This window comes from Lutzomyia longipalpis, chromosome 1 (assembly GCF_024334085.1).
Source record: "Lutzomyia longipalpis isolate SR_M1_2022 chromosome 1, ASM2433408v1".
Taxonomy (NCBI): domain Eukaryota; kingdom Metazoa; phylum Arthropoda; class Insecta; order Diptera; family Psychodidae; genus Lutzomyia; species Lutzomyia longipalpis.
The window spans coordinates 50,137,529-50,162,309 of record NC_074707.1 but is presented as its reverse complement, the minus strand read 5'-3'; the positions used below and the strand labels follow the sequence as shown (position 1 = coordinate 50,162,309).

Sequence of the window (24,781 nt, the reverse complement as noted above, 5' to 3'; positions counted from 1 at the left end):
TAAACATGCTTCTTCTTTGCATAAGTCAACATAGAGGAGCACTTTTTTTTATCGCTACGAGATGGAAAAGATTATGAGATGTAGCTCACGGGAAGGCCCCGCAATGTGCGTCAGTTTGATGTGAGATCGTGCATCGCGACGATATTCTCTGCGGCTCAAAATTGCATTCAGAGAGATGAAGCAAAAAATCATTTTATATCGCTGTGCGAGGAAGCTTTAATCAAAGAGAGAGAAGAAAGGAATTTTTAGTGGTTCAAAAGAGAAGAAGAAAAAAGAAAGAATCTCAAGAAGCAGCAAAAGAATAAAGGCGAAGCAATAGATTTTGGGAGCCACGGGTGGAGAGGGACATGTGAATTTATTGCCCTAAATCATCAATTTTTAATAGGACCAAGACGCAGACTTAATAGCCACTCTCGCGATAGAACCTCATCTCAGGCAGAAGAACTAATTTGTCCGGAGGCATCGAAAACTCACCGACAGTCCCACCCGAAAAAAATATTATTATGCTTCCAGATCATTTATTAAGAAAAAACCAACAAATGAGAGAGTCCCAGAAAGAAAAAAAAATCATCTCGCTGGCTTCTTCCAGAGAGCTGATTAAATCTCGATTGAAGTGCAAATAGACGGCGAGAGAGGAACAACAAATTGATGACGAATTGGAATTTGATTCAGACAGACGCACAGGCTGCCTTCAAGCGTAATTAAGATGATAATCCACTCATCATTAATCATATTCATGTAAGTTATTTTCCAATATCAATTCTTAATAAACTAACAAAACTTCTCAAATTTCCTGCGCACCCGACTTGAGGCTCGTGGCTGCTTAAGAAATCAATCGGCTTCCAATTGAATGTAGGTTGATGGCAATGAAAAGCTGCCATTTGGAGAAATTTTCAAAATTATTTTAATTAATTTGTTTATATCGTTTATATTGCATTAAATTAGTGGGGAGAAAAGCTTAAATGTGGCTAAAGAATTGAAAAAATCAAATCTTTTATACTCTTTAATTTTTGGGATATTTAAGGTATAATTAACACGTTAAGACCCGCGTATAATATTCTTTTTATTCTATGCATCATGTAATAAATTCAATAAATTACTGGGTATTGAAAAAGTTAACCCTCCTGGACATTTTTAGAAAAACAAGAACTTCTTTTGCAATATCTTTAGGGATAAGAAGGATTTTATGGTTTAACGTATTCTAAGGAATTTTTCTGGTTTAACGTATTTTAGGGTTTTTTTTCTGATTTAAGCGATTTAAGGGGGATCTCTTGGGCAAACTGTTGGAATTGACATACTTTTAATGTTTTTATTTTTCTAGGGGTTTGTCTTAAACATAGTTTTCCAATGTTGGTTACATTTGTAGCCTAATTATTGAAGAGTAATAAAAATCACCTTCCGCCATTTTAGGTACGACGCCATCTTGTGATTTTCCGACTTTTCCACAGAACTGCCCTAAAACACAAAGGTAGGTTTTTCTCAGGATCTACTGGATGGATTTTGATGGGGTCAAAAGCAAATGAAAGAGGAAATACCAGTGCAAATTTTGATGTACTAGAATTTTGAATTTCCACTCTGGTGCTGAGAAAAGTGGAAAAATGTGACTTTTCCAGATATTTTTGACGTTTTTTCAATTTTCTCAGCCCCAGAACGGAAATTCAAAATTCCGCTACATCAAAATCTGCATTGGTATTTCCTCTTTTATTTGCTTTTTACCCCATCAAAATCCGTCCAGTAGATCCTGAGAAAAACCTACCTTTGTGTTTTAGGGCAGTTCTGTGGAAAAGTCTGAAAATCACAAGATGGCGTCGCACCTAAAATGGCGGAAAGTGATTAACTTACTCTTCAATAATAAGTTTTTAAATGTAACCAACATTGGAAAACCGAGTTTCAGAAAAACCACAAGAAAAATGAAAATATTAAAAATGTGTAAATTCTAACAGCTTTCCCAAGAGAGACCTCCTTAAGGTATTTTAAAGATTTTTTCTTATTCCTCATGTTTTAAGGAATTTTTCTGGTTCTTCATGTTTTAAGAAATTTTTCTTGTTCAACATACATATTTTAAAGAATTTTACTTTGATAAAATTTTCTTTGGAATTTTTCTGGTTTAACGTGTTCTAAAGATTTTTTCTGGTTTAAAATATTTTTTCACAGATCAAAAATAAATTTAAAAAAATCTTCCATTAACTGACTTTAACTAACAACCTTTTATATATCAATCAACCTTTAACCCTTAGTTTTTCAAGGTGAACCTGAAAGTTTTTCAAGAACTTTCCATGAAGAATCACTAAAAGAACTCAATAGTTTTCTTTCTGAATGTCGTTTATTCACCTCTTCTGAGTATATTATTTGACTAATTTCCTCCAAAAACATTTAAACTAGTTTTTGCGGATGGATTAAATCCCAAAACCATGATTCACCATTACAAAATCACCTTCGAACACTACCAAGAAATAAATCACAGAGAATCTTTCTCTATAACAGATGAGTCATGCTGTAATAAATTTTTACTATAAAAAATCGCACTGAAAGATGCAATTTTTCTGTCTCTGCATTTGGAAGAGAGACAGAAAAATGATCATGAGCACGCGCATGATTGCGGAAATGGTGATTATGGCAAAGTTGGTGGGAGATGGGGCTTTCCTCTGCTGCCCCACCGCGTGCAGTGTGCATTTCCACGCGATCTTTGCGCACATTTCCCACATCTCAATGGCCAAACTTGATGAACTTGGTGATCGTCAAGTCGATTGGTGGCAATCTTCGTGTGTGCGATATGCCCGCACTCTCCCACAAAAGCACCATTCATTGGTAAGAAAAAACGATCACACCAACGGCGTCTTGGGAGTAGTGAGTGAATTTTTAATTAGGTGGGCGTGGTAAACTCCTCAATGATCATCTATTTTTACTTCTACAACTCAAGCTCTCGGGGGCAACTATTTGCCTATTTTATGTAGAAAATTAGACGATCAATTGAAATGATCACGTGTAGAAAATTCTCAGTAGAATAAAATAAAATATTTCTCTTAATGATTTTATGTAGCAAAAATTCATCAAAATCTCACGAATTGAATAAGATTAAATACGAAATACTTTCTGATTACAATTTTCTCACAAGAAGTCTGCGCAGAGTAAACAATCAGCAATGAAACTACTTGAATAAATTCCAATAGAGCAACAGTCAAAGAGAGAACAATCAAAATGGCCTTAGAGAATTTCCTAAAAGCAAATATTGGCCAATATGTTGGTCTTTTGAGCAAAAACAAAGAGCTGTGGTAGACATGGTAGAGCCTCGAGGTGGATGAGATGATCTTTACCCAACGAATGGGGGCTCCAAATGAAGAGTGTGGCACGTCAATTGTGTGCTGATTTTGTAGTTCTCTGTAATATCAATTGTGTGTGTGTGAATATACCCCCTCGAGACGAATCTTCCTCCATATTACATTGTAAATTACTTATTGATCAATTTTCCATCATTTACCTCTCAAATTGCACTCTGGGGCACACAAAAAAATCTCCAAGACATGAGCCACAATATCTCACAATGTGGGAATTGAGATGTGATTTGTTAACAATCTTTAAACAATTTATTCCGTATACGTCTTCCCTTCTCATTCTTCCAAACCTCACACGTCCTCCGGGCGAAACTATTTGTCGTCCACGTTGTATGTGTAAATTGTCGGTAAATAAATGCTTTTGCTTCATTTTCTTTTCATTTTTTTTAATGTGTCTTCTTTTAAGCAAATAAACCATCTACGTGAGAGACAAAAAGACGCAGATTTGAGAAAAAAAATGTGCCAAAAAATTAACACACTCTCCTATGCCAAATATTGTATTTTTTGTATTTATTTCCATGATAAAAAAAATCAAAGTATTTTTAGAAATGCCAATTTTCAGCTAATTTCGCTTTTGCTGAACAATTTCGCCTCTATTTCTCTGGCACAGAATAAGAAAAAACTGCATAAAGAAACTCCGCCCCGGAAGTTGCAAAACATTCATTCATTTATCGAGAGGAGAATTGAATTGAAAACCACCCTAAAAAACATTTTATTTCTTTCACGCGGGAATTTGAGAAGTTTTTCTTCTTGTATAGAGCAAAATAATTGGCTGGATTGGTTGCGGGGTCAGATGGATTGAATGAAATTGGCAAAGAGAAAAAGAAATTCATTAAAAAACCAACAATCTTTGAGACGTACCTACCTCTACGTTTGTGTAGCGATTCGCGCGCAATTTTATCCCCAAACTGTCGCAATTTCCCCCCATTTTTGTCTCTCTGGGGCACACACTTATTCACAAATACATAGCTCCAAAGATTTCTCGCAGAAATACAGTAATGGGCAGAAAATTAGGGACAAGAAGATAAATCACATTAAAAAATATTTATTTTAGATTAATTTTAGAACTTATAATAATCGAAATGGTGTTGGCCACGAAGTGGAACACCAACTAATAGATTGATTTTATACTTTTAATATTTTTAATAGCAGAAAAGAAATTTTTCTGAATTTTTATGCTTAATTTAGAAATAATTATATATTCTATCAGGCGCCTCCACTTGCGTTAAAAAATCAGAAAGATTTTCACACCTTTCTGAATTTCAACGACGAAGCATTCGCGTGAATGTTTCATGCATTTGATAAAGTAAAAAACCACAATGATGACGTCATTCATCGCTTTTCTTTGAATAAATGTCGTTTTTCTTATTTATTTTAGAGTAGAAAATAGTAAGTTTTTCGATTTTCTATTATTTTTTTGGTCCTTTACCGCCTTTACCTGATGAACTGTATTCAAATTATATTTCCTTAAATGACGATTTAATTTATGCGCCGGTCTTACGTAGACTCAAAAATTGAAACATTTTATTTTTTCCATTTTTTATAAATTTAATTGTTTTTTTTTTTCAAGTTACAAATGCATCTAATTTACACAAATGAGGCCAATGAAGACGTTCTGACTGAGAAAAGTCCTCTGAAAGCATTCACCTACAATAATAAACATCGTGATAAAAGAGCGAATGTTTCAATGTTTCTATGTTTCACGTTAATCCATTGAAATTCAAGGAAGAAGAATTTAGTGAATGAAAGAGAAATTCGATGGAGACGCCTGGTTTTACATGGCGTCTCCATCTACTCCATCAATATACTAAAAATCTCTCATAGAAGTTCACTTGGAAATCTATTTTCCTCCACATTTTCCTACCTTTTCGGTTTCTTGTTCTCTTCTAATTTGAAAAAAAAAAGAACTTTTTGAAAATTCAATTCACAAATCTTATTTTTAAAGACCAAAACATAAAACAAGCTCTTCACTGTCGTCCATATTAAATTAATTAAGAAAATTCTCAATTAATTAATTGTTATTTTCATCACAATTTCGTGCAGCATCTAAAATAAATCCCACCACTGTGGATGCGTGCTGTGAAAAATCTCTTTTGGTTGGTTGTATATTTTTCCATTTGTTGCCCCGCGCTAGCTCCGAAGCTCTCATGGGTTGGTTTGTCAGCCGCGCGCGCGTTCTCCACCAAAGGTAAAAAATTGATATTTCCAAGACTCCGTGTATTTGCCTCTTTTCAGTTCCCATCCATCCACCGACCTGTGCAAACGGTTGCGCGCTTCAATTGCTCTCAATTTGTGAACAACAAAAAAATCCCCGGAGACGTTGCAAATAAAAAATCATTTGCGGGAAAATCACATGAAAAGTGATTGTTAAAGTATTCTCAATCTTCTCTGGAGAGAATGTTGTGCCGAAATCTCCCGTGCAAATTGTGAATGGGAAAAAAATCACAAAAGCTAAAAATAAAATAAAACAGGAAGATATAAAAAATTAGTGACACAATTCTGTGCGGGATATTTTCACACACCTCACCCATAATTTCTGCTAATTAGAATATAGAACCGCATGTTGTGAAGATCGTGAGACAAGAAAATTTGTGAACCAATTGGGTGGTGAGATTAAATAAAAAACGAAACTCAAAAAAAGAGCATATTAACATGAAAATTTATGCTTGTGGACAAATTGTTAATTCCAAAATCCCATTAAATTTTTTTCCTGTTTATCTCTCTCTCTCTCGCCTTCCCCCCCGCGTAACTGCGCGATTCTTTTCATTGCGAGAGTGTATTTCCGGATAGTTGGTGGTCCGAAACAGTTTGTTGAATGCAAAATATTCTTTTTTTTTCTTCGTATTGTGAAAAAATTGTCCAAAGCTGTCGCGCAGAGAATGTTGTGAAAAAAACAAAACAAATTCAACTCTTTCACTGCACGCGTTCCATCCAGAGAAGTTCCAGCGATTCAGTAGACCATTGCAAATTGATGATGGAAGTGTGACTTCCAAGATCTCTCCTGCGGGGTCAGTACATTCGAATGGTTGTGGGACCACACAGTGTTGAATGCCAAAGAAGTCAAGAAATTGATCATCGCGCAGTCAGCACCTCACATTAAAAAAAAAAGAGATTAAACCAAAAATAATGAGAATCCCACGATTGGCAATTAATCACAAATTAATTTTTCTTCTTCTGCACTCCAATGTGCCTCATCATCCACTTTTTTTTAAATGATGATTCCTGGCAGTTAAAAAAATAAACGGATCGTGTTTTAAAAAAAAATCTGCCCATAGAATAGCACAGAATTTGTGAAACTGAGAAGAGATCGATTGAAAGACGATTGAAAATGCTAATTTAAGCACATTCATAAACGATGCAGAGATTCATTGATGAGAACGCTTTTTTTTCATCTTTTTTCAATAAAGTGAATCTCTGGCTGTGAGAAGTGAGAGAGATAAGCATAAAATTAATTAAGCCGTTGCCAACCACACGGCTTTTGAGAATTTTTGTAAGAAAGTGAGGGAAAATGAGTCACAAGGGGTTAATAAGTGTGAACTATTGAAGGTTTAGCTCTTGCGAATAATTTAATTTTGCCATCTATTAAATGTTGCAGGCTTTGTTAACCCAGATAAATTCAGAAAACTATTGAATTTTTTGCGAATTCTAACTTCAAAATTTTCTAGGAATATCAGTTCTCAGTCTGAATTTCTCAAATTTCGCGAAGAAGTCCTGGAATTTGTCTTACCTCAACAGAATTTATTTGATTTTTCTTTTCTTTGTCATTCTCATACGCTCAAAGTAAACAAAGAAAAATTAGTAGTAAAATAACTTCAAAAATAAATTTACAAGAATTAATAAATAAAGAATAAGCAATTTGATTACAAGGATTAATTTTCATCAGGTCCAGTGAACTATCAAAATACCTTGAATATGCAGCCCAATGGCAAGACAGAGCAAAGACAGATTAATTAAGCAAAACTAAAATATTAAAACAAATCAAATTATTCAGAGAATTTTTCAACAATTTGTGAAATTTTAATTAAGAAACTTTATAAAATAAGTGAAGTGGCAGCTGCAGTGTCAACCGATGGAAAATGAGTCAAATAACTTCTTTGTGAAAATCTCCAAGAGATTGTGGAGGAAATCCCAGGTGTGGTTCAGTGGATTTTAAGTGTGAAAACATGACTTAACTTAAGCAGCGAGAAATGTGTCGAAGAACAATGTGCAAATCATTCATTTTTCTCCTGCTCATGTTTTACTTTTTGGGAATAAGGTAAATGCAAGAAAAAAAAGAGCTCCAATACGTTTTTCTCTATCTAATTAACAAGAAGAAGAAGAAGAAAAAAAACCTATCCATTCTGTGAATGTTCGGTGGCAAAACAATATTGTATATAGCAAAGCGAGTGAAATCTGAGAAATCCTTCGGTGTCGATTGAGAGAGAGAGAGAGGAGCGAAGAAGTTAATGGTTGAATGAGCAATTAATACAAGAAAAGTCATGGGATAATCAGTGTCTGACGATCTCTCTGTGCGCGGACACCATTGAAAGGTATACACCGTGGTTGGATGCTTACATCATGGTGCTATGAAAAATCGCAGATAATATACCAAGAAGAGCAATATATACAGTCGCTGTGCTCAACACCTTGTCATTTTAATCCTCCTCCATATGGTGTTTGGCATTAGTCAACACTCATCAGTTGTCCATCTCATCAATCCTTCGTCTTCCACCAAAGCTCTCTGTGAGAGGTTTTCCAATAACTAAATATTAATCACAACATCCCATTGCGAGTACGAAGATGCAATCACTGCTGAAGAGATGTTATCATTCATTAATAAATACATACCTATTACATATTGTAGGTATTAATCATGAAATTGACCATTTGGTAAAGGAAGATTGTCTATTGTCTCACAAAAGGGCAACGGGTGTCTCAATGTAAATGCACAAATTTCCATTTGCTTTATTAAGTTTATAAAATACAAAAAGTTTTCGTTTGCAAAATCTTCTTTATAAAATTTTTTTTAGTTTTCTCTTTAAATTAAAATTTATAGGGAAAAAAACGTGGAATGAGAACACTTTTCCGCTTTTCCCTAACTTTGATTGGAGATTCTTGGCCCCTTTTTTGGGTGCAAAAGAATAATAGAGATCTCATCTCTCTCAGTAATGCCGAAAATACCTTAAATTCTAAATAAGATTTATTTCAACATCATTTATACAATTTATTGCATTTAACATGAAACACCCTTCATATTTTTTTTGTGGCAAATAAACACAACTGATGAAATTTTGCAAGAGATTCCGCAGAAATTACAACAAATTTTCCTCACATAAAAATCGTGTCATGCTTGAACTTGTGTTTAGACAAAAAAAAAGGTTTAGCTGCTTGACTGAGAACTGTGGTGGAGTGAGTATATAGGTATGGAGATTAGCTGGGGAAGATAAAGAAAATCCACACGAGAATACATCATAGCACAAGCAAAATGATGGTTCTTGATGATAAAGTCACAAAAATTATTTAAAACACATGTTTTGTGATTTTTCACGCTGAGAGATCACATTGTAAAACATCGTGGCAACATTCACCTCCTTGTCCCGTGTATACCGTGTGTGTGCTGCATTAATTGATTGTTAAATCGTACACCTGAGACACACACGTGAGATCCCAAATGTTGTACATATGTGACTTCTTATGGGAAGAATTATCTCAAAACCGCATTAGGTTTTCCATTTTAATTTTTATAGTAAAAATTGTAATGAAAACAAACAGAAATCACGCGATTCTGGGTGTGTTGAATATATTGCTGGTTAAAGTCTCTTGTACTTTGATACGCAGAGATGACAAAATATCACATTGCAGAATTTTAATATACAAAGTTGCTGCTGCTTTCTGCAAATTTTCCCGCGCGATTCTGTCTTTTGCCAATATTGGAAGGGATTAAAAGTGACTGAGGAGCTATAAACCATTGAAAGTTAGCATGCTAATTGGTTGTAGATTAAATTACCCATGACATGGTGAATGGTTTTGAGAATAAGTTAAGTGAAATTCGCACGAGGAAATTGAGCTTTAATGTTTGATTAATTAGAAAGAAATTAAAGGAGATTTTTTAATTAAAATGTTTAATTTTTAAAATTTTTCTTTATTACATTCTTAAAATTGCATTCAAAAAATTGCTTTTAATATAAAGAGAAACTCGAAGCAATTGAAGGATTTTCCAACTGTGGGGTGATCTGCCCATAAAAATATGAAAATTGGAAGAAAATAATTTTTTCCGAATCCTCCTTGTACCTTCATAAGGAAGTTTTAACTGAATTAAACAAAGAAATCTCAATGAAATTTTTGAACGCTCACACTGATCAATTTTTTATTGTTGTTGTTGTTGTCTTCATATGCCCATTAAATCATCAATTTGGGATGAAAAGAAAATCTCTCCATGTGTTACGGGAGGGAGGTACAAAATCACATATAGAGGCTACATCAATAAATTGATGGGCAATTTCTTAAAGCAATAGATTTATAATTTCATCTCCCACTCCCCCTTTGTTGCTCGTGCCTATTTATCAACGGCAAAATGGGAAATCATTTCACTCTTCACCTTCCTCATTTTTTCATCTTCACCCTTCGCGCAACATCATCATCTTGCATTTTGCTATTATTCTGCGGCATTACATATAAACCAATATCTATACAACTCCTACAATGAATTATTCTTCGCATCTTGCGCGCGAGTTCCCCGTGCGCCCCCTTTTTGTTGTTTTCTCTATATGTGTGCACTTTTAATGATTTATGTAACATTTGCAATCAGCACATTTTCTACAGCATCGCTCCGTGTCTCTATAATTACTATTAGTGGAGCGATAAAGGTGTAATTTAGTGAACACAAGAAACTCCCTCATTTTCTTCTCATATCTTTTTCTCTCCCTCCGTTGTCTTCTATTGGATGCGCGCGGCCTTTTCCTTCAATCAATGCGCACAAGACATATATAGTTCAATGTTGCGATTTGGAGCACATTTACCATCTAATTGCATTCACATAATCATAGATTTATGAAAAAGCATGGAGGGAAGACGCTTTTTCTTCAATAAACTAACTCTGAATTGCAATTTGATGGGCTTTGAGGTGGAAATAGCTGAGAAAAGGTTTGTGTTTAATCATTGCTTGTTGGAAAGACATTACCATTCATTTATCTGTGGTTGATTCGTCGTTTTAGAGATTAATAAAAGGGGTAAAGTATGCACGAAAATATGTGAAACTTTTGCTTATATCGAATTGATTTTTCCCATTTTTCCTAATTAAATTAAAAATTGAACAATTTAAACTTCTCTTTGGGAATTTTATTTATTTATTAACTAATTATATTCTTATCTAAATTTCTTTTCTTCTAATCAAAATTGAATCTAATTAAAATTTTAATTTATAGAGTAAATTCTTTATTATCTCAATGGCGATAATTTCAAAACCTTACTCCACAGAGCTCCCAAATCAAGGACCCAATAACTTTCAATTTTAAATTATGGCAAAGAAAGCAACAAAGAATCTTAAAAAAAAAAAGATAAATTGACCCAAAAAATAATCATTTGATAATTTTCTAAATTATCTTTTGGAATTTTTCCCATCATCGTCAATTTTTAAAGCAAATCATCATGAAAAATTCCCGATGAAAGGTGAATGATGGTGTGGAAGGGAGATGGAAAAATACTTTATTTAGCATTTTAGTCACGTTTATTTTTACTCGCAATCACCTTATAGATTAATTATTATAATAAATTCTTTCCTGCTCTTCTTTATCTTATCAACACTGATTTTTTTCGTGAAAGAGAGAAAAAGCACGGCTAAATGAGGCCAGTGTGGTGGAGAGAAAAAAAATCACGAAAAATAAAGCATTTTGATTTTAAATGAACTCCGAACGAGATGAAATTTTTTGTTGTTGTTGAGAAGATCATGTGAATTTCAATGAAGTTCGACGGTCATTTAGTCAAATTTTAACAAGACACCTTAATAGGTCTCTACCGTTTATTTTTTCTCTGCTTCACGACGGGTGCAATTTTCATTAAAGATCATCGTTATATTTTGACAGGGACCTCCTTAATTTAAAAGGTATAATGTGCGAGAAGATTGGGCAAATATATGCGGTGCGGATGGAAAATATCTTCATTGACCAAAAAGCAAAAATGCGGTATGTAGATTGAGATGGTTGCACACACCACAAGCACCTCTCAATTTATCAGATCCACCTTATTCACACGATCATGGTGAGGTGTGAGAAATAAAGAAGCGCTCACACAGGAGGGAATTTTAGCAGCAAGCAGCCAGAAATGGCAGCAAACAGCAATTTGGGGAGACACAAGAAGTTATATACTTTTCAGCTTCTTCTTCATGTACTGAGATTCGCCCCCTTACGCGTCGCGGAGACCTTTAACGGCTTGAATTACCATAATCCCTCTCTTCTTACGCGTACCCCACTTAATGAATCACAAAATACACAACATCTCAATGGACTCATGGGCACAGATTATTTACTGAGATTTGCCAGTGTCACCATCGTCCATTTATTTCTCTCTCTCATATCCCTGAATTGTAATCTCTTTTGCACCACGACAAAATCCACACAGAGGCGCGCAATAAAAAAAAAGAATTCCATTGACTCGGTGGAGTGTGGTGATCAATAAAGTTTGGCATAATTGAGTCATTTCTCAAGCTTCTCCTTCCTATTGCCATTCATTCACTCACCTGTCCACCATACAGTGAAATTTGATCCACGCACTTGCTCCATAAATTCAGGCCAGGTGGGTGTATGGATTCATCGTGATTTTCTCCTCTCACAAGTTAAGCGAAAAACACAGATTGAAACCCCCTCCGCAGCCCACCCCCTGTAAATCAGAGCAAAAAGATTGCAATAAATTCAAATCATTGCATTCTGGTTTAAATTTCACGTGAGAGACACAAACTTACGGTGAAAAGGGGTAAGAGAGGAAGTTGTGCGAAAGATGCTGCTGTTTCTAGAGAAAACGGTTCATTTATACCAAGAGGGTGGATCAATTCCAAGTAGAATTAATAATAAATAGAGTTTGTAAGAAAATTCTTTTAAATTTATATGCTTAGATTAGAAGTTTTACAAGAATTTTGAAAACCTGTAAGAATATCTTAAAATACTTTAATAAAGGATAATTTAAAAATATAAATGATAATGTAAAAGCAGTGTAGCGTAGTTATTAAGATTTTCTTCGACGTTCTAAGAAGACTGTTAAGAAATAAAAATTAGGAATTTCTATTCTAGAATTTTTAATATTTAAAATTGTAATCTAAACTGTGAAGAAATAAATTTATCAGCCTTTGTCTGGAATGAATATAAGATCAGGGAAAAAGTCATATTTTAAATAATTTTTGACTTTTCTTTTCTAACGTTTGATGTTTCATTTCAAACTATCGACGTTTTTTTAATGTTTGATATTTCTTCTTTATGTTCGACATTCCTGTTCTAACGTTTGACATTCATAATTTAACATTTTGACGTTTCGTGTCTAACTATGACGTTTATTCAAACGTTTAACGTTTTTTGCGCTTTCTTTCATTTAATATTTCATTTTAACGTACAAGTTGATTTAAATTTTTACGTGAATTTCTCATAAATTATCAAATAAAAATAACTTGAATAAGCCCCCTAACTAAATTAGTTTCACAATTTTCTATGCTAATCACCAATTTTTTTGATACAGATTAAATTATCTAAATTACTTTGTAAATTTATTTTTAAAGCAAATAGTCAAGGGCGCATTTCGAGGACATTCAGAAGCCTCCACAAGTTTTTCTCTTCTTTTAACCAATTCCGCGTGTGTAAATTTAATTTAATATTGAATAGATTGTGTCAGTGCTGAGCTATGAAGCTGTGGAGTCTCTGACCGTAGACAAGTAGGGTTGGGTTGTGTGCTACAAAATCTCTTTTCAACGAGGGCATTGTCTTGTGCAAGCAAAAACGGAGACAATCCATTTGAGAGAAGCCACATGATTTTGCATAGTATTTCAGGAGATGTCTCTATTTAATTTTACATGTCTAACATACATTATAATTTAATACAAGAAATCCGGAATTTATTGTCATGACAATGAAGATGAGTTGAAAACCTGACCGGTTGGGCATTTTCCTCGCGCGCCGTGAAGGGAAAATGTACTTGAATGCGTAACAATGAATTATATTTTGTTTGAAAAAGATTCTTTCTCTTTGTGCGTCTCCTTTTTCCATCTCATATATCATTCATATCGATTCTTATACGGAGTCTGGGATGCCGCGAGAGAGAGGAATAGAATGTAAATTCAACCCTTTTTTCATTATTAAAATCCCATAACCGCGCCACGGAACAAGATGAGGTGAATAACACGTATAATGTGGCTTTCAAATTAGGAGGGAAAAAGCGCAATAAAATATCCCGCTGTCAACGCTTGCCCAGTGGAGCACCAAGAAGTGAGATATCAGCTGGAAAGGATGAACAAAAAAAATGTCCTCTATCAATTAAGACGGAGAGAGGGCAAAAAGGAATAAAATTATGTGCGGGGTTCGTTGGTTGTGCTATCGTTGAAGTCTTTCGACATGCCGCATTCACAGAAATTGATAAGAAAATTCTCGCCCCAAAATTAATTCTTTCTCGCACCTTTTTTTTGTCCTCACGGCGTCTTATTTTTTTGTCCTGTCTCCTTCCAGGGTTGTCAGCAGTTTCACCACATCGATTCTATGCGCCAGAATTCCTGGTCTCTCCCACGTTCAACGGGCTCTCTGCACGGAATCACCAGACGCTGTTGTGGCATTGGCAATGGGGCACGTTGCAGGTGCCGAAGAGTGTCAACATCAGTTCAAAGGTGAACCATTTTGTGCCCTTGAGCCATTATTTCTTTTTATTTTAACTTTCCATTCATTCCACATGGTCAGGACATCGATGGAATTGCACACAAGTCTGGAAGAAAGATGTTTTTGGGCATGTTATTGTCGTAGGTAAGTAAAAAATTGATTTTTTTTTGTCCTTGTAAGCTTTCCAAGAAGCTTTTCTTTAAATTAGCAGGAGATATATAGGACTTGAATAAAAATATTCCTTCTTAAGGGACCGTTTTACTTTAAAATTCAAATTAAAAGGAAAGAAATTTAAAGATTTTTTATTGAAAAGTATAGGAAGATTTTATCACGAAGAAAAGGGCGCAACCTTCTGCGGTGTGTGCGTATTCTTGCTGGCCTTCACCACAAGAAGCAATAATAATTGCAAGTATTAATGGAATATACTTTTCTTTTTTTTACTCTTTTTTGCCAACAACACTCGAGGCGCCGTTGTTTTATCTTTGGTAGAGTGCAAGAAAGTGGGCAGCAACCTGCTAATTGATTTCATGACTCTAACATGGACGATGTTATCGAAAATTAGAAAATTTATTGCGTCCATGCCAACGCATTACATTGTCTTGTGCGCAAGATATTTTTGCATTTTTCCACTGAAAATCCCATGCAATTGAATACAAAGTATAATGTCTGTGTACACATCTTTGGCCGAATGAGTGCGTCTTCTTCATTGGCATAATGAAAGTTCTTTCGCTGGAAGAAGGTTTTCAATAAAATTGAATTCAAAGGGAAAAAGAGAGACAGCTTTGCTTAATAGCAAAAGGTAGAAATTGTCAGTCTCATGGGTGAACGAAAGAGAAGTAGAAGAAGAAGAGAAACCAATTTGATTAGCAATTTTCAATTGAAATTTTCCTATTCAACGATTATTTCTCTTGCAACGCAAACACAACTAGCAGCCTCATTGCGAAGGTGCTCCTTTTGTTCACGCGGGGACTCTGTTGGGGCAACAAAATGCGTGGAGGAGCAAAAATGCGACATTTCAAAAATAAAAATATTTGCACAGAACGAACGACTGCAATTGCTACGTAATACGGTACTCTCGCGTATGTGCGAATATTCACTTGGTTGCGACCAATTAAATGAGAAAATTGCGATTACAATCTTCCATACTTGGGGCTCACTTAAGGAGACAACAAAATGTTTCTATAATTCCCTTCCATCTCGCGCATTGGAGTTCTCAATGGGCCTTCCTTTTTGCCATCTACAATCATCTCCCTGGACAAGAATGGCGGGATGATGGGAAAAATAGTCTCCTAAATGGATGTGATGCTATTTTATAGCTGCCAACACTCACAGGAGGATTTATATTAGTCAGTATTTTTAAATTATTATAAATTAAATCAGGAATTGTATTCAAGGTTTATTTGTTGGCTTTAAACCCTTTAAACAATTAAATTAAATAACTTTACGAAGGAAATTTGCTTAGTAAAGTATGAAAATCCCGAAAATTTTTTTTGTACGTTAGAGAGCACATCATTTATGTAGGCTGCATATGCTTCAAGTGGTTATGCTTTATTGATTCTTCTTAACAAATGTAATATGCTTCTTTTTCTGTAAGAGTCTCTTATCTAAGTAGATGAACGTTAGGAAAATTAATAAATTCACAATGTTTTTATGACAATTGGGGTAATCTTGACCTCTTCATCAGCTCCACTGAACATACAGAATATTAAGATTAAAATTAAATTAAACGTAACAACACCTACAAGAAATATAAATTTCAAATCCACGAAAAATAGGTTAATTTGCAATGATAAATTTTATATTGAATTCAACATGATGAAGCGACGCAGCATAAGCATATACTCACATATACATCTTGAAGCAATTATTTAATTCATGCATAATTATCATAACTCACTTTAATGGCCAATAATGCAGATTTTTTAGCAAATAAATTAAAAGTTGAAAAATAAATCAGGATCAATTAATTTTTCTTGCATTCACTGTTCGTTAGTTTCTTGGTAAAAATATTTAAAATTTCCGAGCCACTCTCTCTCTCTGTTCACTAAATAAGACCCAATTTGTGCCATGTTTGCAATAAATCAAAATAAATCAAATACAAGAGTTGGCGGTTGAACATGCAAATGCTTTCGATATTGCCATATTTTTTGCATGTTGCAAATTATCAACAAAAAAAAATCTGATTAAACGATATGACCCTAATTAATCCACCACTGGTATTTAGGAACTTCAATAATTACCACGTCACGTGCTAAATGTCCAATGTTGAGACCACCTACGGCGCTTTTTCCTCCCATCGCACTGAAGCTCTTTTTGCACAAAATATTTACAAGAAGAATGATAAATGGGGAAATGGTGAAGGGAATGAGGATGTTATATTGGGTGTCAGGCGTAGAATCAATTAGGTTGATTATCCAATGGCAATTGCAGTAAAGCAGAGTGGGAAGGGGGGAATTAATTAATCTCCTTTTTCCCACCTCTCCTGACAAAATATGTAAACTCTCGGCATTTGTAAAAGGTTTTGCTCAGGCTTCCTCATCATCGTGATCGCCGTGGCGGTGCGAATGGGTTGTGGTAGGTACAGCAGCAGAAAAAAAGAAGTGGAAGGTACAGATTTCCACACCAAGAACGCCACATCGTGTTGTCTGTACAGTGTAACTCCTCAAATGGGGAAGAAGGTGGCCTGGTGTAGAAGATGAAAGAGCTGTGTGCGGGATTTTTAAGACGCGATGATGATTATAAATTCAATTAGCGATAGAGACACAAACATGATGTTAAACATGATCTCGTGAGGAGCAATTATGCAAATGGTAATTAATACTACGATTGTGATGTACCACGAAAGGTAACAAAATAAAATAAAATATATTGCCTGTAGGTGAATCATTCTGTGCGAAATGAATTTATAATTGTGCCATCATTTCAATTAATTCATATCATCTTTCTACTAATCCAGCCAACTCCGCCATTCTCTTTGCCATTTTATTTTATTTCTTTCTGTGCGGATTCTCTTTTTAAGGAACGTGTGCGCGCGTCTCATTAGCAAAAGGAAAACCCACACAAACACGCGGATTCTTTTTCATCCATTCATATCTTGCAATTTGCAAAAAGAGAGGAAATCACATAGGGCAAAGCCATATAAACATCTCCTCTATCATCTCTCTAATTGCACAGTCAAAAAGCGCGCGCAATACTTTATGGATGGAATCCATGGCTGTTGGGGCATGAAGAAGAATCTCTTCGCCACATAAGAATGTCAATTTCAATTGAAACATCCCATCATCTACAAGACCCACAGCACCGCGTGAGGTTTCCAATTTCTCCATGCCGTGATTTTTCTCACGAGCCACAATCTCCCATCCACATATATACCTCACGTGCTCTCATTTGCAAACAAAAAAAAACCACGCAAATCTCCGCAATGTCTCTCAATCCTTCGGCAATCCTCCTCACAGACGCCGGCGTGGCCACGAAGGAAAGGAATAAGGTACGGTGATTAGTGGAGAAAATGTATTGCAGAGAGATGTGTGGGATGTCGTTTTGTGGTAGTAATTGCATTTAATTAACCACTCAACAGACACTCCAGCTCAACTTCACGGCATTTCGCATTCGAATTAATTGGCACATTTTCCTTCAGGATAGAAGACACCCATTTTTGCCGCATCTTCGCGCGCACACGATTAATCCCCCCATTGATGAGCTCTTTGCGTTTGTGCACAAAATCCGCACAAATAGTTTTATTTTTTACGTACAAAACTCCATACACTGCTGGGCATATTTATAAAAACCCATTAAGAGGATTTAAAAAGCAATAAGTTTTGTTATTGAAATTTAACAAAAATAAAATTATACAAGAAAAAGAAACTTCTTGTAGGGATCACTTTAAATTCTTTCCGTTTATTGTTTCGTAATTCTTTTGAGCAATTTTTTTATCTTTCACGTCTTTTGGCTCATTAAATCAAATTGCAATATTTCTTCTCACAGAGGTGTCTGTTGAAAAAAAATCCTCGAATATGAGTGGAACAATCGAAGGCAATTTCTTTCGATTGTTCCACACAGGTAAGGGGTTGGCAACTAGCAGGATATTTTACTGTCTTAAGATGCAATTTTTTGTACAAGTTTCGTTTAAAAATTATATGAAGTAACCTTAAAATCCTTAAAATAAATTGAAAATTAATATGGAAGCGCCTGGTTTAACTTGGCGCCTCCACTGCAAGATTAATGGAGAGCTAGTTTGTTTGAGACGCCTGGTTGTTTTTTTAGCAGAACATCTTTATCATTTTTCCAATTTTGTAGCTTTTCCGATGTGCTGGAAACGAGAAAATTTACCTAAATGATAAATTGTGAGAAATTGATTTATTATAGTTTCGAATAAATTAATAGAAACCAATTCCGGTGCTTCGGAAAAGTCCTAAAATCAACTTTACGTAAAAGTAGTAAAACGTCCATTCTGTGCAACACTTACTTTATTTAGAAAGAGATCGCCGAGATCGCTTTCAATTTAATTTTCTTTAGTCTTTAGTTAAGTTAAAATTTGCTGCTTCTTGAAATAATAAGTATAATATTTACCAGGCGCCTCCATTGAAACTATAACAATTTATTTGAATTTATTACAACACGATTTGCAAGAAGAAATAAATATTTTCAATACAAAATTACAAATATGGGTGATCATGATTAATTTGGTTACTTATCCACCCCTTGCTGTGCAGCCAGAGAATACTTTTCCGCCTTTGGCGAAAATTTCTTGCATGCAAAATCAATTTCTTTGACACAAAGGGGGATTTTGGGGGCCATTGTTGGGCTTGGAAAAAAATTAAAAGTGAGAGAGTAAATTATCTCTCGCCGAAAAATCCTCCTCCACCTGATTTTATTTCTTCATTGTGAACCATTCATTGCTGATTTGTTTCTTTTCACGTTTAAAGGGGTCTTTATCTTGGTTATTTTTTGCATTATATTGATTTTATTCTTATGGTTTTCTTTGCTTGTTCTTTTTATGTAACTTTGTTGCGTTTCAATTGTTCAATGAGAGGTTTTCTTTTCTTAAAGTTAATTCGCGTGTTTCTTAAAGAAATTTCCACGAAAACGAGTTCTTCTCCGTAGTGTAATTATTAAGTTGTTGAACAAATTTTGAATTGAGAAGAATTGATCAACGGAAATTCCACACGTCTTACCTAAAGACCCAAATAAAGGGGATAAAAAAGCTCTTGGTGCGTATGAAAGAAATCAATAATGAGCAAAGATATGGAAGATTATGAATCATTTATAAGATCATTGATATTCTCCTTGAAGTCAAACAATTTAGTATGTAGAAAAAAAGATGCAGAGAGTAAAGAGAGATCAGTGGTTGGGTATCCTGGGGCGCTAATTTACAACAAATATATCCACAATCCCACAACTGCCCACCCTCTGAGCAATTATGTAAAAATGTTCTTTAGGATTAAAGAGTTTCTATTTCTCCTGCACACAACATAAAATATTTTCCATCATTTTTTTTCATCTTCTTCTAAGCCGTGCGACATTCTCGATTAGAAAGGAATAAATGCGCGACAATCCATTAATTCTCGCGTTATTATTCTTAATAATATTCTATCCCCAAATACGGGGGGAATTATTAGTCTTTTCTTCTGGGGGATTCTCACACACATGCAGGGATTTTCCTCCGGCTTCAAAATATATGGAATTCTCACCCAAAATCTTACCTCATGGGATGCATTTAAAATTCAAATTTTACTCCACTCTATTAGTGATTTTATTGTAAACTGATAAATGTGGGAAACGTGAGAAAAAAATCGCGGTGTCACTTTGTTATGTATTTCTTATCTGTTTTTAAAAGCACATTGGAAATCACCGTGAAATCAACTTTCAATCGTTGTTGACCGTTTGATAGAAATTGCAAAAAAAAAAAGCTTGCAAAATAAATTAAATGGATGAAGAATTTTAAGATAAAACCGACGAAGAGACAAAAAAAGAGCTTCGAGTTATTTTAAAAATATTCGTTTTTATTTTCTTTCAATTCCTTTTCCCCTACAAGGGGGTAACGTAAATATTTTATCCACCTCAACCCATCAAGGCGGACTTGTCCAAAATTCTTTTCATCTCATTACTATTAATATAATTTAAAGCATAATATTTTCATCTCTTGTGATTTCATTTGTGGTTGTTATGCTCAGATATTCTCTTGCGAGAATTCCACGCGAATGAAGCAACTTCCCGAGAATGAAAAAAAAAGACCAATATATGGCAAGAAAAGACTGTCCGCGCGACATTTTTGCAATATGTTTATTGACAATGCGAGAGGAGGTAGAAAAAAATATGATGACACAAAAAGTTGTATGTGAATCGTCCTGATTTACCAATAAATTATGCAAAGAGATCTGTTTGCTTCTTTCACCTGAATGGCAAAGTCTTTTAGTCCACAATAAATTGTCAATATTTATATGGTAGTTCCATAAATAAAATGTCGCCGCGAATATTTTAGCTCGACAACAGATGAAATCCAATAAATTACAATGTGCCTCGGCAACCTGAGAGCGTCAAAAACTCAAAAGAACCTCGCGCTCATATTTTGATTTATTCAAATTTTTCGTCTCTTCCATTCTCGTTGCAACTTTTGCTGCAACTTTCGTTTGCAAATGCCAATTTTTTTCGCAGCAGCAGAAGTTTGTCCACACAGTGTTGCAATTCACCTGCTGTTTGCCCCAGAGAGATTAGCTAATATGTTGTATTTTAGCTGTGTTTCTTTCAGACACAGCTTTTGTGTACCGAGCAAAATCGAAAGTCGTCAGATCGGGATCAAACTTGGGATGAGCACGAATTATGGTCCCCACATTCCAAAAAACGTATGCGCCAAAAAAATTTTTTTCCGGCCGGCCGGCCGGCCGGCCGGCCGTCCGGAACCTTTTGCTAAATTGCAAGAGAACGGTAATAGATAGAGACTTGCGGTAAACGGCAAAGTTTAAAAGTCGACTGGAAGACGTCAGATTATGACGTCAAATTTTACCCCCCACCCCCGCGTCCGCCATTTTGAATAACCTCAAAATTTTGTTTTCGCTATATCTCAGCCGCTATTATAGCTAGAGGGCTGAAATTTTGATATGTTGTAGGGGCCATCAAGAGCTTTCCAACGATACCTCATTTTCGAAAATCGGTCTAGCCGTTTAGTGAATATGGCCGCCACAATTTTTCATCGAAAATCGACCATAACTCGAAAACGGCTTGACCGATTTTGATCAACTCGGGTTCAAATGAAAGATCTCAACAAACCCTACAACTCTCTAGAACATCCGAAGTTTCAAAAGTGACCGCTAGGGGGCCAAAAATCAAAAACAAAATTTTCGATGAGTTTTCGATGAATATCTCGAAAACGACGACATAAATTTTTTTCATTTTTTGATATGTTGTAGCTGACCATATTATCTAGCTTCATGCCAAAAATGAAGAAAATCTATGGATCCGTTCTCGAGATAAAGCCTTCCAAAGTTGGCATGTCATATCTCGGGTTCTACATGTCCGATCTTGATCAACTCAAGCGCAAATGAAAGGTTTCGTGAAACCCTACAAATGTCTAGAACATTACAACTTCGAAAAATGTCGGCAAGAGGCGGTAAAATCGAAAACAAAGTTTTCGAAAATTTCGAACTCGAATTTTTCGAAAATGGCGACATAAATTTTTTTCATTTTTCGATATGTTATAGCTGACTTCAAGACCTTTCAAACAAAAAAAAATTTATGAAAATCTATGGATCCGTTCTCGAGATATGGCCTTCTAAAAATTTATTAGCGTATGACTTTAATACTATTCCAGACTTTGCGCGTATTTAAATTAATTCGCGTTCTAGTTTGCTCTCACAAAATTGGTACACTGAAAGAAACACAGCTCCCGTAAGCTTGGTCAGCTTACCAGTACATTTTTTTGGTATGTGGTCGGCAGGATCCAAAGAGGCAGCATTTACGTACGCCATCGCCAGTGCGGGTGCCGTCCATGCAATTGTAGCTGCATGTGCAAGAGGTAACATTTCACTGTGTGGCTGTGATCGAGCACCGCTCTCCCTGCAAAACCAGGTAAAAAAAAATTTTATTGTAAGAAAAAATCTTTTATTGACTGAATTCTCTCTTAATTTAAAGGATTGGAAATGGGGCGGCTGTTCAGCAGATATAAGCTTTGGCATGAAGTTTGCCCGGAAATTCCTCGATGCCCGTGAAATTGAGGGTGATGCCAGAAGCTTAATGAATCTGCACAACAACCGTGTGGGAAGAAAGGTGAGCTCTTTCATCTAATTGTCTCGCATATGGAAGTGAATGGGAAAATGATGTGGAGCTCCATGGAATTTTAGCATCTCACCACTAATTTTGTCATTCATCTTCTGCGGGTTGTTTTACGATTTGAATCCATTAGCGTGAGGTTGTGACCCCTACATAAAGGCTTAATATTCTTTTCTTAGTTGGTGAAGAATCTTCTACGGACTGAGTGCAAATGCCATGGGGTCAGTGGCTCATGCGTTATGCGGACATGCTGGAAGAGCCTACCCACCCTACAGACTGTGGGTGATGTTCTCATGAAGAAGTACAGCCGCTCACGACCTGTGATGGCCATTCACGAGCACGGAAAACTCGTGCTGGTCAATAGAAGGTTAAAAAAAATAGCTTTGTAGTAAAGAAATATTCCTTCTTTGAATTAATCTTAATTTTCGATGATTTTCCTTTGCAGAAAAGGCCGCATGGCGGTTAATTTGAAGAAGGCGCAGCATCCAAAGCGTCTCGAACTAGTCTACCTCCAGCCGTCGCCAAACTACTGCGAACGCGACGTCCATTTGGGCTCCCTTGGCACCATGGGGCGCCATTGCAACCGCACGGCGCGTGGCATCGAAGGCTGTGATTTACTGTGCTGCGGCCGCGGCTACAATACACACCAAATAAACCGCACCTGGCAGTGCAGGTGCAAATTCCAGTGGTGCTGCCACGTACAGTGCGACATCTGCCATGAACACTACGAAGAGTATACGTGCAAGTAGCCGGAAGTGCATCTTCTCGGCGGTGTAAGGAGCTCTCTTGCCCTCCAAAAAAACATTCCCAATGATCACATGCAGTATTTTTTGTAAAATTTTTTTTATCAATGAGTATTAAGTCAAATAAATCCACGCTAATTGGGATTCTTCATCCAAGACACATACCTTATTTTGAAATTAAATGTTTGATAAATTATTTGACCCGATTTTTAATAAATTCTGATAGAAAGAAAGATTAAAAAAAATAGAATAATTCATGATTTAAAAAAAAAATAAAGAAAAATTAATTATTTCTTACAAAAAAAAAAATGCCGCCCTTTTGTCCCAATTAGTGTGGAAACCTCAAGACTGACTAAAAGTAAGGCCCCCAACTCATAATGTTCATTTCAATCTCAATTTAAAATCGCTGTAAAATGCCTTTTTTGTAAATTGTGTATAAAAGCTCAATAATTTAATTCAATTAAATATCAATTAACTAACCTGTTGTACGTTCTTCAGAATTGCGCGCAATTTGCGGGAATGTCTTTTTAATGCGCCACGCCATTTGTCTGCCCATAAGATGTGCCCTGCCCATATGGCCCATAATTTCTTCGATGTATTAGTGCAATGTTTGAGAATGGAAGGCGAGTAATTATTGCGATCTTGGAGCAGTTTTCTCGGCCAAATTGTGATCTTTCCTTCAAAATCGCTTCAATGCAATCGCAAAAAAATCATTTTTGTGATTCTTTAATAAAATATTGTAGCGATCTTATGCAGATTTGGATGCGATATTCTTGAAATGTTGTTGCGATCTCACTCAAATACATTCGCGATCTTATAAAAAATTTTCTTGTGATCTTTTATGCAAATGTTTCCTCGATCTTACGCAGATGCTTTTGCTAAAATATTTTCCAACGAGATCCGAATATTTCTTCAATGTTCTTGAAACTTTAAGTACTGAGTTCTTGCCAATCTTATGGACTCAGACAAAGTAAAATATTTCTATTTTACTCTGTAACAGTACTTTGAAATTTTTAAAAATAATTCTTCGATTTATATTTATTGGAAAAAATATTCTTGGGAATATGAAAGATGTGAAAGATTGCATAGATCGCTTGCAAAGTTTGAGAATCTCTTTTTTTCAGCGATTTTAGCGAAGACACTCAACGTTCTCAGCGGAGCCAATTGACCAGAAAGCAAGCAGAGATACTTTTGGCGCCAAATTCTTCCCTCCAAAATGTTTTATTTTTTTCTTAACAAACTTTAAACTTCTTGATTATTTTACTTGATTAAAAAATCATTTTTTTTATTAATTCTGAAATTTTTCCCTTACACAATTAACTTTTAACCATTTAATATGAATTAGAATTAACAGGAAAATTTGGAAAAATCCAGGAAATGTTTCCATTTGAGCTCCCAAGGCCCCTTCAACTGTTCCCATTCGCTCTCTCCACAACATGGAAATTTTGTGGGAGTCTCATGTAGCTCACTTTGCTGCCTGATGGTGGCAAAAGGCCATAGTGCGAGAGGGAGATTGAATGAGTATAATAATAATTCTGTTGGAGGAGAGACGTTACCCGTGTGGGGCTCCATTCAGCTTAATGAGGCAAGAGAGTCGCTCGTGAGAGCCGTGGCCACC

General features: G+C 35.5%; 1 protein-coding gene across 3 annotated transcripts; it reads left to right on the top strand.

The window, feature by feature from the left end:
* The first annotated feature begins 33 nt into the window (after nucleotides 1-33).
* On the top strand, nucleotides 34-23,561 carry LOC129788155 (protein Wnt-2). Of its 3 annotated transcripts, none has more exons than XM_055824201.1 (7): nucleotides 34-738; nucleotides 14,012-14,166; nucleotides 14,237-14,299; nucleotides 22,089-22,219; nucleotides 22,283-22,417; nucleotides 22,600-22,787; nucleotides 22,866-23,555. In XM_055824201.1, exons 1-7 carry the CDS (start codon nucleotides 707-709, stop codon nucleotides 23,167-23,169), a joined length of 1,008 nt encoding a protein of 335 aa, XP_055680176.1. In that variant the 5' UTR covers nucleotides 34-706; the 3' UTR covers nucleotides 23,170-23,555. The 3 variants fall into 3 exon arrangements, with proteins under 3 accessions (XP_055680176.1, XP_055680175.1, XP_055680174.1); XM_055824200.1 differs by lacking the exon at nucleotides 34-738 and adding an exon at nucleotides 7,216-7,587 and having other exon boundaries at nucleotides 22,866-23,561; XM_055824199.1 differs by lacking the exon at nucleotides 34-738 and adding an exon at nucleotides 7,307-7,587 and having other exon boundaries at nucleotides 22,089-22,417.
* Nucleotides 23,562-24,781: the final 1,220 nt, after the last annotated feature.